General features: G+C 35.5%; 2 protein-coding genes across 5 annotated transcripts; one reads left to right on the top strand and one right to left on the bottom strand.

Annotated features, from left to right (window-relative positions):
• The first annotated feature begins 659 nt into the window (after positions 1-659).
• On the top strand, positions 660-4743 carry LOC107638546 (Protein phosphatase 2C family protein). 3 transcript variants are annotated; one of them, XM_088485871.1, is made up of 5 exons: positions 839-2378; positions 2674-2805; positions 3227-3590; positions 3821-4057; positions 4401-4743. In XM_088485871.1, exons 1-3 carry the CDS (start codon positions 1461-1463, stop codon positions 3443-3445), a joined length of 1269 nt encoding a protein of 422 aa, XP_088341997.1. In that variant the 5' UTR covers positions 839-1460; the 3' UTR covers positions 3446-3590; positions 3821-4057; positions 4401-4743. The 3 variants fall into 3 exon arrangements, with proteins under 3 accessions (XP_088341998.1, XP_088341996.1, XP_088341997.1); XM_088485872.1 differs by lacking the exon at positions 4401-4743 and having other exon boundaries at positions 660-2378; positions 3231-3590; positions 3845-4106; XM_088485870.1 differs by lacking the exon at positions 4401-4743 and having other exon boundaries at positions 757-2378; positions 3845-4106.
• Positions 4744-4975: 232 nt separating this feature from the next.
• SAC3B (SAC3/GANP/Nin1/mts3/eIF-3 p25 family) lies at positions 4976-14935 on the bottom strand. 2 transcript variants are annotated; one of them, XM_016341872.3, is made up of 15 exons: positions 14554-14935; positions 13259-13495; positions 12458-12589; positions 11925-12146; positions 11150-11371; positions 10799-11052; positions 10024-10124; positions 9713-9928; positions 9184-9411; positions 9011-9102; positions 8840-8933; positions 8458-8550; positions 7579-8339; positions 7344-7458; positions 4976-6907 (listed from the first exon to the last, which is right to left on the bottom strand). In XM_016341872.3, the coding sequence occupies exons 1-15, from the start codon at positions 14703-14705 to the stop codon at positions 5198-5200; spliced, it is 4629 nt and encodes a 1542-aa protein (XP_016197358.1). In that variant the 5' UTR covers positions 14706-14935; the 3' UTR covers positions 4976-5197. The 2 variants fall into 2 exon arrangements, with proteins under 2 accessions (XP_016197358.1, XP_016197359.1); XM_016341873.3 differs by lacking the exon at positions 12458-12589.
• Between the last annotated feature and the right edge of the window lie 2842 nt (positions 14936-17777).

Here is a 17777-nt window from a genome sequence, read left to right as displayed (position 1 = left end):
TATTATCAACTGTTATAAATTTTAAATTAATTTTGATATACCATTAATTAAATTTTTTAATTAATTAACTTAAATACATATCATTACTCAATTAAATTTAAAAACAACAGTTAAACACAATAATAACTATTATATATTTTTTTGTTAAATAATTATATTGAATGATATATAAATTACTAAATGAATATGCGTACAATAATTTTTTTACAAATTAACTTTTAAATTTATCATGAATTTGTATATTAGCTATTAAACTATTCTTCCACCTTATCCTATGACAATAATAAAAAAGTCTCGTGACCCACAAATTCAGCCCAACAGAATACATAAATTTAATTATAATTTTAGTCTTTATTATCTTATCTTTTCTTTTCTTTATCTTATCTTTAGTTGTTTTTATCTTTCATAGGACAATGCTTTATATATATTTAATTTTACCTTCATAATTTACAATTCAATTCAATCAATCAACAATTAGTAAAAATTCGCATTCTTTTCTTTTCTTATTCTTTCACAATTTTATCATTATCTAATCTACTTTTAAATAATATAAGATTTTAATTTTTTACTATATAGTATTATTGATGGATCTTAATCTAATGTCATTAGATTTGATAAAAGTTGTATTATTAAAGCTTGAAGCATGAAAAGATTTGAGTAGGTTTTGACCTCTATTTGCTGAGTGAGTTACAAGTGTAGTGTGTTGTTGTTGTTGCCTTGGTCTTTGTTTCTTTCTTTCTGCGAAGACACAAACCCAGCCATGCACTCATAGAATAGAATCTCTCAAATCCTTGTCCCTCTCTTAATCTCTCTCTCTCTCTCTCTCTCTCTCTCTCTCGTGTTTTTTGTGTGCGTCTCCTTCATTCTCTCTCTTGTGAAGTGTGAACCCCATTTGGACTCTTTCTTCCTACCACGGCTTTCCCTTTGATCCTTTCTCTCTCTCTGCAACCCAACGAAAAGTACAATTCTTTCTTTCATTTTCTACAACCCCACTACACACGCCTTCTGCTTCTCTTTCTCTCTTATTTTTCCTTCCATCAAACGCCAGAAAAAATGCCTCACCCTTTTGCTTCCTTTGTGGGCTTCCTCTCCTTCTCTCTCTAGGGTTCTGCTTTTTTCCATTCTTTCTCAGCTTTCTTCTGTAGCCTCCTTCAAAATCATTCTCTGTCCCAATTCAACAACTACCCTTTTGTTTTTCTCAACCTCTGATCACAGTTCACACCTCAAAATCCTATCTTTCCTCCCCCTTGCTTATTTTGCCCCTCCCTAGGGTTTTTGTTCATTTTCCTCCCAGAATAAACAGCTGAAGGATCAAGCTTGGAACCACAATGTGGATTTTCAGAAGCTCGTAGCCTGCAGCTTCCACCCTGAATTGCCTAATTTAGCTTTTAGTTTGTGCTTTTTGCTTTTTGAGCTCTGTGTTTCTTGCTTTTTTTAGCTGCACACCTTCTGTTTGAAGAATGGGCTGTGTCAATGGCAAGTGTTGTAACCGGTACCCTACACCGTCAGAGGGTGGCTCCAGAGACTACAGAGAACTTGGCCCTTACCGTGCACAAAGGAAGCACATACTCACTCAGAGACCATTGGAGGTAGCTACTGTTCCTTCACATAACTTCACTTTGGAGTATTCTGTTCTAACCCAGAGAGGATACTACCCTGATTCACCTGAAAAGGAAAACCAAGATAGTTTCTGCATTAGGAATCAGATTCAAGGTAACCCCAGTGTCCATTTCTTTGGTGTGTATGATGGTCATGGTCAATTTGGTGGACAGTGTGCAAACTTTGTTAAGGATAGGTTAGTAGAAACATTGTCTAGTGACCCTGCATTGTTGGAGGACCCTGTTAAGGCTTACACTTCTGCATTCTTAACAACGAATTACGAACTGCATAACAGTGATGTTGATGATTCAATGAGTGGTACCACTGCAATTACAGTGCTTGTTATTGGTGATACCCTTTATGTAGCTAATGTTGGTGACTCAAGAGCAGTGCTAGCTGTTAAGGACGGGAATAGAATTATTGCTGAGGACTTGTCCTCGGATCAGACACCGTTCCGGAGAGATGAATATGAGAGAGTGAAGCTTTCTGGGGCAAGGGTGTTGAGTGTTGATCAGGTAGAAGGGCTTAAGGATCCAAATATCCAAACTTGGGGTGACGAAGAGAGTCAGGGTGGCGATCCTCCAAGGTTGTGGGTTCAAAATGGAATGTATCCTGGAACTGCTTTTACAAGGAGTGTTGGGGATAATTTGGCAGAGACTATCGGTGTCATTGCTGTTCCTGAGGTGTCAACAGTCCAGCTTACACCGAATCATCTATTCTTTGTTGTTGCAAGTGATGGGATATTTGAGTTCCTATCAAGCCAAACTGTTGTTGACATGGTATGACATGCTACCTATTTCTTCTTTAATTCTATATCTTTCCTTCCAAATGTCCATTTTTTTTTAGTATTGTTATTCAGATGGTGTCTAAATTTTTCTTCTCAATCCATTCTAATGTTCAATGTTGTTTTTAAACTAAATAGCAAAGGCTTCAATTCTGTGACCCTGAATTGGAAATAGTTCACAAGGCAAACCTAGCAATGCTATTGCTAATAATTCTTTATTGTTATTTTACTTCAGGAAATGTTATGACTCAGTGTCTTGATGAATTCTATGATTTTTTGTAATGGTGCAGGCAGCAAGCTATTCAGATCCCCGTGATGCATGTGCCGCCATTGCTGGAGAGTCATATAAACTATGGTTGGAACATGAGAACCGAACAGATGATATAACAATTATCATTGTTCAGATCAAAGGCCTGTCAAATGTATGAATTACTTGAATATTATACCCTTCTCATTTGTATTTTATGCTTTCTAAATTTAGCCCTGCATAAAGATTTCAAATTTGTAGTGTCCCATCATATTCTTACCCCCTTGCCTGTGCCGCCATCCTTCCAAAATTTGATTGTGCTGTTTTGTTAATGTGCTGCTCACTTGAAGTTATCTTAGGCCAATTCTATTCAGATAATTGTTTGTTAAAGGTTTCCTACTGTATTTAGTATTATCTGGATCTGGGGTTTTGATTGGGTTGATAAGCACGGCAACATTTTACACATTTGTTTCTCATACATTCTTCTTGCAAGCATTTTATACAGAGCTAAAAATTCTATTGGTGGTTCAATCATTTGATTCTCTCCTATCATTTGATTATTGGCTTGTTTATCTAATCTTTAAATTTTTGTGTAGTTAGGTTCATCTCAAGTTGGATCAGGTGACATCAATGCCAGTATGTTAACAAGGTCCAAGAGGGGAAACGGAATATCAGAGACATCCACTACTACTGTGTCGGAAGTTTCTCGTTCTGTGAGGAGTGGAATCTCCGATTTACAGACATGTCAGCATGCAGTCTCAATGAGAAGTCCAGCTATAGTCGCTCCCTCACCAACTGGTCAAAGACCAATATGATTGCTACAAACTCACTAGCATCATTTCATATTAATGGTTTATTAGTTTCTGCAAAGACTTCTCAGATTTATCCTTTTCCATCAACAGTGTTCAAATAGAGGCTTCATGGAACAAGACCAAGTATCTTTGTTATTTCTCCTATGTGGTACATATCTATCTAATATTTATTTTCTATTCTTCGTGTCATCTACATTATCATCGTAAATTACTACAATGCCACTATGTTCATCGAGTCAAAATGCTGGCTCAATTTCATTGGAAAACATTAGCTTAAGTTATACCAGTGTAATTTCATCCTAGTTCTATGTATATATGTATATTCCATCTATTCTCAATATTCCAATTCTGGTTACATATCATCATTTAACCATGCAGAACCACTTGAACTTGTCTTCTCAGATGACGCGACAACCTCGACTCTCCAGATTTATGCATTGGAAGAGTATTCATAAATTACTTGAGTTGATGGAGAGAGGATGATGCAGGAAGAATGGCTGGTGACTGACTCATTCGTATTGAATTATTGTAAATTGGTCAGCTTTGAAGGGCAAAGCAAGATGCTGTTGAGAATGTAAATTCATTATCCTCGCTCATGCTGATGCTGAGTCCAGTGTAATATAACTGTTTCCTTCCTCCTTGAATATGAAATTGCATTTCAAAACGACTTTCATGTTTTAAATTATTGGGAGTCTTCAATTCCGGGGGTCTGGAGAAAATTGCAATAGAATTTTCCCAATCTTCCCTTCCCGAATCAAAATTAAGGAGGGGGGGGGGAGGGATCATAATTTTGAATTTGGTAGGTGTTAAAGTTAATTTTTTTCACTTTATTCCTTTTTTGCAAATTATAATATGCCATTTCATCACAATAGAAAGTTGTAAAACTCTTTAAAATCCAGCAAATTAAAATTGTCTGATTATTTATAGGTTCTGTTTTTTTTGTGGTCTTGATTTATAGGTTCATTGAATGCAACAAAATATAAGGCCCCTTTTCCAACTCAGCATGTTGTGGATTCATGGACCATAATAAGCATATGCTTAAGTTTCATTGTCCACAATCTCATCATGTCTCCAAAGTTTCAACATTTTGAATCCTGTAGGCTTTACAAATTGTTTGATTAGTGATGGGTCTCACATTAACCAATCAATCTCCTTAAAAAACAGTACCAAATTGTCTGTTATATGAAAAGATATCCTACTATTTCTAATGCTCACGTTCAGGCAATATGTTCAGTAATCTTACACCACATTTTACATAGGTTTGTCATATCAATTCCCTTTTGGTGAAACCAAACAAGAAATAGGAAACTATGGATAGATTTTAGCTTCTATAATTGTATACCTTAAATAGAGAAACTATCTGCCGAAGTATGAATTATACACTTTAAGAAAGAGAATCTGCTTGCTAGACAAGAGATGCTATATAATCTTTTAATATTATTCGAAACTTTGATATGAAAAAATAATGCTTGCATAAGGATATATGCCAACATTCTTTTAGTATTCTTAAAGTTAATTGGACAATAGTTAACATACACAATTAAATTTTCTGCCAATTTTATTGCTAAATAGTGTGTTAAACTTTACTACATTTTTACACAATTAACAGTTAAAAAACTTTTCTGTTCACTGTATCAATTCCTTTCCAATGTGTGAACTCAAGGAAACCAAATAAATATAGAAAAGAATTCATCATACAAAATTTCCTAATCAACATCACCTTAGAAAAACTAAGTATACAAAAAGTCAAGCCACTCAGAAGTATATAGAGAGCTTCTTAGCTATGCCATCCTGCAACAAGTTACACTGTTCCAACAACTTGCTTAACTGATCAGCTTCTTTGGTTGAATTTTCTTTCATTAATGCTTCACTGCTAACATTGTTCAAACCAAAAGTATAAGCTGTATTTATGCTTGCATCAACATGGAAAGTGGTTTCAGCATTCCTCTCGTTATGAAATACATCATTTGAGTCTTTCTGAGGAATTTGTTGAATTGCTTTTGGCTCTGGATGACCATTCACAGGAAGAGGAGTGTCAAAATTAACACTGATTAATTCATCTAAAGTAGGGTTAAGATTATAAGATGAAGTGAAACTTGCATCAAATCCCATATCCAGATCCGAACTTGGAAAACCAACATCATGAGATTCTGAGATATAAGCCATGGAGATATCCCCACAACATAAACTCATCAATCGCCAGTTGAAAATCCGACGAAAAATCATGCCCCAGTGAGGAACTACACGATAGCCTGAGCCATGCAGCTCCAGTCTAGAACAGGTTTGAATTGTGACACGTGCCTCTTTCGTTGCCAATGGGGTTCCCATCATCTTACAAGTATGAGTCAGATACAGGATCAAGCAATTTTCGAGCTGTATCCTCTGGTTCTCAATTTCATGTCTAGCTTTACATCCTCCGGCCAACCAGGATAAATTATCAGGAAACGTAGGGAGCTTACAGTTTTGCAGAGCACAAATTACTGGTTCAATTTTTGCTTTCGAGCTCCATCCTAAAGTCGGCAAGTACCTTTTAACCACCCTATCTTCATCACATGACTTGTCAAGTAAGCCAATCTCCGGACATGGCCAACCAGCAGGATTTGAATTGGCAGCTAGAATAATTTCCTGCAATGAGCAATCTAAGGCTTCATTGAACAATGAGATACAGTCATTCGGACCCAACTTGTAGTTACTGCTGATGTCCTGAGCCCCTGATAAGGAACTAAGATGCCTATGAACAAGTTCTCGTACTTTCACACAACGAAGGGAAGGATGTAAAGGTGATTCACCTGCCAGCCATTCCAGACCCTCTCTCAGTCGTTGATCACTGAAAAATCCACTTAAGTGTTCCACCTGCTGGTTTTCAATAAGGAAAACAATCCGGAAGCAACTAACCCGTAATTTATCAATGTCCTGAAGGTGCAGTTCATGCATTATAATAGAAGAGAACCCTTTGTCATATCTACCACATAAGATCAATAGTGGTAGGCAAGCTCCAGAGGGAATTGTGTTCAGAAGATTATGGAGATGAATTCTCTGAAGTTCCCATGAAAGGCTCTCAGAAACAAGAAACACAACTGCGTTCGCCCCAGATGCTGCCTCATCTAATCTACCAAGTGCTGTATCCCTAATTACAGAGATGCAGCAAGTAGGATCAGTGCCGAGTTGGCTAGAAAACCACTTCCTCCATATTGCTAAGCCAGGAGATGACAAAATCACATCTTTGTCGTTAGAAGGCATGAGCTTGGAGGCCAACCACCAGCCTGCTGACCCCATTTCATATCCACTGTTCGTCTGAGAACATAGAATAATTTTCCAGCACAAGCATTTAGCTTCTTTGTTTCTTCTGTCTAGTGTATTGGCAACTATTTCCGAGACATTAAGTCTTGCTTGTGACTTTTCCTGCTTTTCACATCTCTCCCTCATAGCTATATCGATGTCAAACTTGTCAAAGCTACCAGGTTGCTTTATTGTAAAGGAAAACATCATAGTCAATACAATAATCAATTCATGGTTTTATTACTCTTACTGAAAATAAAAATTGCTAAATGGAAAAACGAAAAAGAAAATGCTAAATGGGTCATTTTCATGCATACTGTTCCAAGTTTGATTATGGAAAAATAGATTTCACAATTTCAGTAATAATTTTAAAGCATAACTGGAAGAGTTCAGCAGGAAGTCAATAGCACAGAAGTCCAATAAGCATTTAAAATGATGAATTCACAAAAGGTTTCAATCTTATATTCAGCAGCAAGAACTGCCTTTACTTTAAGAGGAAGTACTCATCTTCAATTCACTTAACAATAAAAACTGTCTTCAGTGGTTCAGCTCATTTAACGATGAAAAACAAAAAATATAAGAGCAGTTTAGTGAGAAAATCACAAAACCATGCCAATCTTACATTTGTATATTGTCGAATTGGAGGACCCAATGGCAATGACTCTAATGCAGCATTTGTTGCTAATTGCCTCTGCTCACGTAACGTCCTTAATTTTGACACTCGTCTCCTCCATAACCTGGCAAAGCAGAGGGAACAATAAATTAGATTACAGAATTTAATGATTCCAAAAAAACAGGCAAATTCATATTCTAAAAACTGAACATGCTAAATGAAATCAGGCACAAAAAAGTGAAACCTTAAGAACAACTTCAGCTTGGCGTCAGCAATTTCTTTATCTTGAAAGTCTTCACTGTTATCATCCACTTGATCCTCATTTTCTTCCTGGCGGATAACAAGAGACTGATCCTTGGATACATCATGGGCCACAGGAAGTGGCACAAAAATACTACTAACTAATGAACTTTCAGATGAAGCTGGTTTTGGTGCAACCTCCAATGGTCTCACATCAACATTAAAGTTCAAGTTTCTCCTAGGACTAGGAGAGCCTCTCATATTTAAATCAGAATGCGCACTAGTAACTTGTGGCTCAGGCATTTTATTAGGGAATTGGAAGTTGACCGGTGATGGTTTAGGGGTAGCCATATTATGATATTTTCCACTGTCTTGACGACCAAGTAGCTCTTCCTTATTTTGTATCCAGGGGATAGCCTTTCCTGCTTTGCTATCTTTTGGGGACAACGTAACTTGTGAGTCGGGCATTTCCTCATCAAGCTTCTGTCTAGAACTACCATTTTCAATGGACGGAACTATTTGAGGCTCCTTCTTGTTTTGCTTTCTTGTCTCTATCTTAGTTACCGCAGGTGGTACTTCAGCTTGACTCAAGGGTGATACATCCTCAATTATTGTTTCAGACTTTTTCTTGTGCACAAGTTTCGAACGTTTTGTGGGATAGTCAGTATCACCATTGAGAAATGGGCCTTCCTTCACCATGTATGGTTCTTCAAATGACTTTATCAAGAATCCATGGTACTCCAAGAGGTCTTCTATAACTTCATCCTAATTTTGATGACAAAAAGGTGAATGTAAGAGGAAGTTGGAAAGTCCTGCCTCACTGTAGACAAAAAAGAAAGGAAACAAGAGAACCATTCATCCACATCTGTCCATGAAAAAATACCTCCATGGCAAGCCAGTTAGCAACATGAGAAACAGGGAGACCTTGGTTATTCTGCAGACCAGAATGTAAAGAAGCAAGTGCCTGGGTACGCAACTGGTGAAAGTGGCATATGATATAAAGGGGTCAGTAAACAAATCACGCCGTTTAGCATGAAAAACATTGTTGTACATTAAGTTATTGAATTAGAATTACATATAAAATATAATCATTTTAGGGAAACAGCTACAACAGTTTACCTCCTAGCAACTTAAACAATGTTACAGATTACCTACAATGATTGTTTAAGTGAATGATGTCTATACATGGAAGACCTAACCTTAATAAGGAAAAGCTCAATTATAGTGTTTTTATGAGCACTTCAAAATACAAGGTGGTCTCATACCTTTGCAAAGTGCGCATGCATTAGACATGCCTGAAGATAGGTAGCTTTTCTTGCAAGTCGAAAGAAGGCAATAAAATTACCAGTTCTGCAAGCTCTGTAAAGCAAACAAAAGGGGATGATCACAATGCATGGCAACAAAAAAGTAGCTAACTTCCATTTGAAATTACAAACCTTGCTACATTGCGGGCAAATAGAACTTCTGGAGTCTGCCTTATCTCTGGAGTCATCTTAGCGAGATCGAGGGATAGCTCTGCAGGTTCAACCTAGGATAACTTGCTTATTTTCTTAGGTTTTTCTATTGCCAATGAAACGTTAAAGATCAGAGCACAACAAGGACAACTTACTTTATAGCCAGGGTGCTTATCCAATTTAAGGAGAGCATAATAACCTCGAAACTCTTTTTCAGTAGGCACAAGTATTCCTTTCTTTCTGTGATCATCATACATCTGAAACAATTCAACCGAAGTTTTGTTCATCTGTTCAATATTGAGGTGAGCATCAAAGCCCTCAGAAAATCCCTCTCCTTTTGTGTATTCACATAATTCATGCATTGCAATGATGTGTAATTTGATCTGAAACCACAGAATTCAACAGCCTCATGAGTTTTAAACTTTTAATCATCACCAGATGTTGCTCTTACAAACATCACCAAGCAGATGCAGGTTCTTGATAAAAGACACCAGGACCTTCAGAAAATTATTTTAACAAATAAATATGAAACTAATGTATCTATAAGTATCCACAATATATATTTGTATTGAGCCTGAATCAATATAGCATACAAAGAACTTGCAGAAAAAATAGATATCATTTTCACTTAAATTAAGAGAAAAATCAGGTTTTATTATACTTTTGTTAAAAATAAAAAAGTACCATCTGTTCAAGCATAGTAATAGCCCCTTGATTGAAAATGTGCTGCATTCTCAGGTCCATTCGAATTGCTCTCATCCTATCCCACAAGAAGTTATATGCACCAAGAAACCTCTCATCATAGGGCTGATCTAGCAGAGAAAGTAGATAATCAATTGTCTTCTGCAGTATGGGCATAGGTCGAATCAAGCTTGCTTCCCTCTCTGCTGTCCTAGTATACTGCCATGAATCATGATGTGTTACTAATGAGAAGTGATAACAGTATTTATGAAAAAAAAAAAAGTGAAGTTTAGTATTAGTAATATGACAATCACCTTCTTAACTGCAAGAAGTCTGCTGGTTACATTTCTATCTCCATCCAAGCGTTCATACTGATCAAGGTCCCCTTTCCTTTCACGCTCTCCCCTCTCAGACTCTAAAATACAGATCCAATCAAAATTAGAATGAAGCTAGATGCTTATACTACCTATTAAGTTGAAGAATTCCCTTAAAGCTCTAGGACTTCTTTATTTATATATGCAGAAGAAGAAATTTAATAGAGAGAAGAGAAGAGTGAGGATGAGGCATCCTTAACCCCATTGTATATAAGATCAGAAAAAATGACACGGCATAAAACAAACCAAGAGTAGAGCACCAAAGGAAAGTAAAAATAGTATCCCTATCCGAAATAAAGTTTATACTTTATATTTGAAAAAAAGATACACTAGAAAAATTAAAACAAGGAAAATGCTAGAGCTTTTCTTTTCTTTCTTTTTTTTTTTTTTTTTTTTTGCCAAAATTCTGCTCATAATAAGTTGTCATGATTTTCGATCTTGGGCTAGATAAGAAACAATCAAGGACTCTGGGTGAATTATGTCCAAGATTTTGACTAAATTTTTCAGGCTGTGTAGCATTAATCTTAAAAGAAATTTCAAAATGAAGCAAAGATGGAAGTCCTCTCAAACTGGATATTTTGGACCCAGGAACAAATATGGAATTATGCATACTTGGAAAAAATCTCAAAAATCTCAAAAATGGAATTGTGATCAAACAAAAGATTTTAAAAAATGGCACATGTTCACTTGTAGATATAAAATCTCAAAAACCTACCAGGACACATATCTGGACATAAGCCAATAATTACTTTGGATGTTTCAAGGCCTTCATGATCAGAAACAGCATGGCCATTAGCGAAGTTTCCAGCTGAATCCATCGCATGCCCCCCAACATATCTCTGCTCCAATGCAGACTGTTCATGTCTATTTGCAGAAGCCTTCTGGCCAGCAACATCAGCACTATTCTGTTCAGATTTGCTTAATTCTACCTTGAAGCGAGCTAAACGCTTTGCCTTGGCTAGCGTTTCACTGAACAGCACATAAGAATAAAGATCCTTAAAACAATTATAGATAAAGCAAAACAATAATGAGTGAAAAAACAAAGGATTTTCACTTGACATCATACCGTTCAGGGCTGTCTTCTATGGAGATGGAGTTGCCTTCAACAGTTTCATTGACCGGAAATGATGAAGGAGGAGACCTTCCTCTCTTAGTTGCAGTGGAGCTGATGGGCCCACTATCAGTGGCTTCAGAAACAACAGATGTTAAGGATCTTTGATTCATTTGAGGAGGCCCAGTCCTTAGAACATTTGGCGTATTTGTCATTCTAGGTGGAGATATAGAAGGCCTACAAGAAGAAAAGTAAAACAGGCTCAACAAATGCACATTCTGTTTCATCGTGTTTATAACTCAGATATACTACAGAAAACAAAGAAAGTAGGATGTTTGCATACATATTATTCATCACAAGCAAATTGCTAAACTATAGGCAGAGGAAAGAGAGAATCGATGAGATTCTTCTGCATCATCTCTACTCAGACAATCAGCAGAATCCTCCTCCAAAGATGTTGGTCACCTTTTAATTAGCCTTCTAAAGTGCTTTTAAATCATAAAACCCCTTTTGCTTTTCACATTTACTAAAAATACTTAGGTTAAGATGTCTGCAAACAGGAAGTGATCCAAAGTCTAGAAATTATTTCAATTTGCTGGTAACTAATTATATGTTTAAGCCATGTTTAATCAACTGTTTCCTACAAACAACAAATCATTCTTCTCAAGATTTCATTGAGCTAGATGAAATGAAAATCAAATATACTGCTTAAATAACTGTATACACTAAGCTGCATCAAATAATAGCATCATTAAGTACAGGAAAAAAATATAAAATGCCCCGACAATACCTTCTAAATTCTTTATGAACAACTTCCTGTCTGATGGCAGAAGAAGGAGGTGACCTAGTCCTCTTTGACCCTTGACTGTTAAGTTCTTTTGTAACATTATTCTGGAGATTCTGAGAACCAATATATGGAGGGCCTGGGGAAAGGTTTTGATGGTTCGAAGGGTTAGCATAACTGGCTGATAAACTGGCTTGGCCATTCCATGCTCTGGGAGCTAAAGCTTGCCTGTATAAAAAGAATACCTTGATCTATGACAAATACCATTTAGAATATTGAGATGGAATCAGATGGTGACTCCTTATCCCACCATGCTAGGATGGATAAGCTAAAAAAGACAAGTCATGTATAATAAGATGTCGATGAAACACTGGAATAATTACTCAGACCAAGATGCAGCATTTCATAATCTAACCTACATTAAAAACAACAAAACATGTTTCATGTTTCAGATTATAATGTTTGTATGCACATGGGGAATTCCAGAGAAAATGAATTGGGCGGCGAGATAAAGAGAGAGAGTTGAACCTAAAACTTACTGCTGGACAGAAGTTGAGGGACTTTGAGAATTCCAAACAGAGTGATGATTTGAAGGTAATGAAGGAGCTGATTGTGGTGGTGATTTTAAATGAAGTAAATGACCGCGACCATCAACTGGTGAACTTGACTGGCTACAGAAATCAGCAGCAAAGCGAGACTTCAAATAAATGAGTAACGTGAAAGTAATGACCCATTGGGCATGACACGTCATGGTAAATATTAAGAGTTTAAAGGATGTGATGAGAAGAATGCCAAAACTAAATTGGCTTTCACGGGCCAGAAAATAAAAAATGAATCTGTCATCCCCTTAGATTTAAGCCAACATATATAGAATATGGGTATTAAAATTTTGAACAACAAACACACTTACATTAGAGATGAAACTTCATAATTTTCTTTCAAGTCAAGAAGAATGATGCGATTCATACATTATTAGCGCTTAAAATCTAAATTTACATATAACAAAATATGATCTGATTTTTCTAACATAAGAAGACACCAAAAAGGGTTAGACAAACCACCCTATTTATCCATTACAGTAGTCTTTATTGATATGATGTAAACCTTGAATCCAACAAAATGAGTTTTCATGGAATACGTTGGTTCCCTGATAAAGTTCAATGCAGAAGCCAACACAGATAACAAAAGTTAAGTACTGGACTGACATATTTCAGCCTTATGCAAATAACATTTTGACACTTGCACCTAAAAAAAAGTTGCTAATGCTCAAATCCTGATACATAATACAAAATACATAATAAATTCAAAGGTATGTGCTATTGTAGATTAAATTATCTTACTTATTTCTTTGAACTGTTTGGTCAGGGTCTCTCAAATCATCAAGATCTTCATAGGACACAGGGGGAGATCTGGTCCGTTCTGGGTTTGGAAATCTAGAAATTCTGGCTGTAACACCATTTGTGGAATCGCGTGAAGCAATAAATGTTGTGACAGGAGTGGATCTTACAGGAGTATGAGTTTCTAAATCTCTATAGAAAGGTCTCTGAACATTACTCCAACCAGAAGATTCAATGGATCTGAAAGAAAAATATAAACTGTCAATAATGCACCATGCAATGAAACATCTTGAAGATAACTACATCCAAACTTTTTCTCAACAAGGGACAAACCATGGTTCTTTTCAATGAGTTTCTCTATAGGAATGTTTACAGAGATAAACTCACTCACTGAAGTTGCTAAATAGAGATTAACATAAATGTCCACAAACTCACATAAGCAACAACAGCGAACAGAAAAGCTTTAGCACCCGTATATAGAGTAGGCTACATGGATACCATTCAGCTCAATTGTAAACCAAATCCAATAGGAGTACCTTCTTAATGTCCCAAGGTTTTCTTCAATTTTCCTTTACCCTTCTTAATTTGACTATATTCCTTTTGAACCATTTTTTGTATGGGTCCATATTAGTCACCTTAAGGTCAGCTTCATTCATATCCTAATCAATGACAGCACAAACTTTCTGCCAAATACATCCACTCCTAATCTTTTATTTTATTGCATTTACTCAGCCACGTTGAACTGTTGATAGAATTTAAATTACATAGTGGACTCTGAGTCTGGCATTCTACTACCCAACATTCACTATCACAGTCCATAGACCTAAAGCATATATCCATGACATCCATATTCCATCTTGAATCCTAGGCGTTAAAGCCCTAGTCCCTACCCCACAAAATCAATCTCTCAATCACTATGCAGTTTGTGAGTTGATCCAAGTGCAACTACAAAAATTGTGCTCTGGTATCCTCCCCCAATTTCTCCCACCTTAAAGTAATGGTGAACTTGCACAACACCACCTGCTGAGATCCTACTTCACCAGAAAACCATATATGCAATAAAACCCATATGAACCTTTTTGTTTTTCAAAAAAAGTAAGCAAATAAGCAAAGCAACCCCATTGCCACTGAAAACTCTCTGTTCCTTGTCCAATAAAGACTACCCCACATCTAAAAGATCAAATCTTGCACATATCAACACATACTTAGAATCCAAGTATAACTTCCTAGAGCAACATAAGACCCACACTGATTCAAATCTCATAAAAGAATGATTTTGAATAATAAAATAGGCGTACCTGGGTCTAGGAGGGGTTGGGAGAGAAGAAGAAGGAGGAGGAGAAGGAGGAGAAGGAGAAGGACGAGGAAAAGAGTTGTTGAAGCCGAAAGGGGGTTGGGATTTGGGAGGTGCGGAGGGTCCAGAACCCTTCCCAAATCCCGTATACGACATTCTTCTATCTCTTCTTTTTCTATGGCATTTATCGCTGCGATGATTGGTTACGGGAAAGGAATTGAATAGAAGGATTGTGTTTGAAAGCTTCCTCCTATTGGAGCTGTGAGTTGGAGTTGGGAGGGTTCAGAATCAGAGTAACGAAACTGAAAGACCCTCCTCCTCAATGGAGCTTTGCTCCTTTGTCTTTGTGTTACTCAATAAGTAAGTCATCCATCCGGTAATGATACAAGGATTAGGCTTGATTAGATGCCATTAAATTGTTGATTTTTTTTTATTTTTTAATACGTTTGATAAATTCTTAATAACAAAAACAAAAATATTTAAAAATAAAAATAGTTTTTATATAATAAATAAATAAATTGATAATATTTTTATATTATTATACTCAAATATAATTAATAAATAAAAATATAAAATTATTTTTTAAATAACTCAAAAATTCTTTTTTAGGAATTTATTTAAACAAGTTCTTAATTTATCATCTTAATTATTAAATTATAATGAATAAAATTTAGTTAATTATATATATTAATTTTAAAATATTAAAAATAAAAAAATTAAACTTTTTATTTTAAAAGTAAGAATTAATTATAACGATAATTTAGAATTTCTAGCCAATTTTCTAACTTATAAACCCTTTTAAAGATTATTTGCCTATGGACTAATTTCTAGCCAATGAGTTATAGATAAATATAGTAAGTATATAAAATAGAGAGTTATGTTAGTTTAATAATATATTTTAATGGTCAGATTTTGCATGATATACATAAAGGTGTGAATTTTTTGTTAGAGAATTCATGTGTTATTGTTGTTCCTCTTTCAATAACATATGAATGACTTAAGAGTATACTTTGTCAGAATGTAGATCATCAAGACCTGAAGGGAGTGACAAATATGATGTACAGATGGTCTGTACTAATATTTGGTGGTTTCATTCAACTTCAAATAATGCATGTGACTGATGAAGCTGATATGCAAAGAATGTTTTTGACCTACCATCTAATTAAAAGACGAGTCTCACTTATCAAGTTATACGTTGAGTTTGAAAACATCAAAGATGTTAATTTTCCAAAAATTAACCTATAGTCTTTAAATGATAATAAGGCTAATATATTTTAATCAAATTTTAACCCAAAAACTTAAATCACTAAAAAATTATACACTAACAAATATTAAATAAATAATTCTTTTTTTGAAATCAATGATTTAAAATAAAACTAAAATTACTAAATAATTATATTTTTTTAATATCTAAAATATAACTAAAATTACTAAAAAGGTATGTTTTACAAAAAAAAAAAAAACTAAAATTACTAAAACCGGCTGTTTTTCAACAAAATTATATAAAATAAAACTAAAATTAATAAAATTTTTGTTGTTTAAAAAAATTAATTAAACTAAAACTAAAATTAAAAAAAGATATACTAACATCCAATTAATATTATACACTAACAACAATTTACTAACACTAACAACTAATACTACTATTATAATTATAACAAAGAAAATATATTCTCTAACTACTCCTAATTAACTAACAACTAATTTATTTATCTACTAAACAAAAAAATAATTAAAAAATTATATACAGTTTGTTTCTAAAATTTTTAACTCAAAAAATTAGGATTAACTTTAATTAACTACTAATAAAACATATAAAATATGTACCTATTTCTATGTATAAGGTTGTCATTTTCTTTGTTGTTGAGTGAGGGAAAGCCAACTTTTAACTTTTAGATTTGTTTTTTAAAATGGATGGAGCAATAGAGATAGGAATGTGGACGAAAGAAGAAAGAATGAACGAAGAAGAGGAGGGTTGGCTTTTTGGTTACCGTGTGGGATGAGAGAAGAAGTTACCACGTTGAAGATATTAGTGCTTTATGCACACAGAATATAGAGAACAGAACTGAGCTTAGTAGAGGAGCATGATAAAGATGGAGAGAAGGGATGAGAATGAGATTTGAGAGAAGAATGGGGAGTTCTGTTATTGAGCAAAGTGAAAGTTAATCAGAAAAGTGTGAATTACAAGTAGACTTTAGCTATTTATAGCTGAGAGATAACACAACTGAATTGATAACTAACTGAAGCTTCTGGAAGCTAGTAACTAACTAACTGAAACTTGCAACTGAAGCTTGTGACTGATTCTAACTGGATTGAATTCACAGCAGTGCACATGCTTCTCAAATGATTTGATTACAGTGCTTAATACACTCATCATCATCTCTAGTTTTATTCTTCCTTGTTTTTCACAGCAACTGTATCTTGTTTCTGGGACACGACTGTAGCTTCAACAATACTTAACCGATCTCTAAAGTGCAGAAAGCCTCTGATTCTGAAGGGATTGCCTTAGTTAAGATGTCAGCCACTTGCACTGATCCTGGAATGTGACTACTGCCATGTCCCTGCTGTTAACATGATCTCTTACAAAGTGAAGATCGATCTCAAAGTGCTTGGATTTGGAGTGTAAGATGGGATTTGCAGCCAGAAACACTGCACTTTGGTTGTCGCAGACTCGCAGTAGAGCAGGGGAGGCTCCTTTGGTGGAAATTGGAGCTCACAAAGTAGGTTCTTCACCCAAATCAGCTTAGCAACAACGTCTGCCATGCTTCTATATTCTGCCTCAGTACTATACCTTGCCACTGCAGTTTGCTTCCTTGAAGCCCAGGACACTAGATTTGATCCTAGGAAGACGCAGTAGCTACTGGTGGATTTTCTGTCATCAGGATCCCCAGCCCAATCTAAATCACTATAGGCATTCATCGTCATCGAGCCTTCCTTCTTTAGATGCAGCCCATGGTTAGAAGTTCCATTCAAGTACCTAAGCACCCTTTTTACCATTTTCCAATGAGACTCTAGTGGGGATTGAACAAATTGTGCTAGTTTATGTACACTATATGATATTTCAGGTCTTGTCACAGTCAGGTACTGGAGACTGCCAATTATGGACCTGTGAAGTGTAGAGTCATGAAATTTGGCACCACCACAAGTTGATAGTTTGACTGTAGATGCCAGGGGAGTGTGGCACGAGGTGCAGCCCACCATGTTGGCCTTCTTCATCAGTTTCTTTAT

Source organism: Arachis ipaensis, chromosome B4 (assembly GCF_059453495.1).
Source record: "Arachis ipaensis isolate K30076 ecotype BB chromosome B4, ASM5945349v1, whole genome shotgun sequence".
Lineage (NCBI taxonomy): Eukaryota > Viridiplantae > Streptophyta > Magnoliopsida > Fabales > Fabaceae > Arachis > Arachis ipaensis.
This window is presented reverse-complemented; position numbering and strand designations above follow the sequence as displayed.

Excerpts from the sequence above, each read along its gene's own strand:
- SAC3B (XM_016341872.3), bottom strand. The coding sequence starts at position 14,705 with ATGTCGTATACGGGATTTGGGAAGGGTTCTGGACCCTCCGCACCTCCC. Across the intron at positions 8,340-8,457 it reads CTAACTGGCTTGCCATGGAG|GATGAAGTTATAGAAGACCT; the intron begins GTATTTTTTCAT and ends CATCAAAATTAG. Across the intron at positions 7,459-7,578 it reads AAGCTGAAGTTGTTCTTAAG|GTTATGGAGGAGACGAGTGT; the intron begins GTTTCACTTTTT and ends CTGCTTTGCCAG.
- LOC107638546 (XM_088485871.1), top strand. The coding sequence starts at position 1,461 with ATGGGCTGTGTCAATGGCAAGTGTTGTAACCGGTACCCTACACCGTCA. Across the intron at positions 2,379-2,673 it reads GCCAAACTGTTGTTGACATG|GCAGCAAGCTATTCAGATCC; the intron begins GTATGACATGCT and ends GTAATGGTGCAG. Across the intron at positions 2,806-3,226 it reads AGATCAAAGGCCTGTCAAAT|TTAGGTTCATCTCAAGTTGG; the intron begins GTATGAATTACT and ends ATTTTTGTGTAG.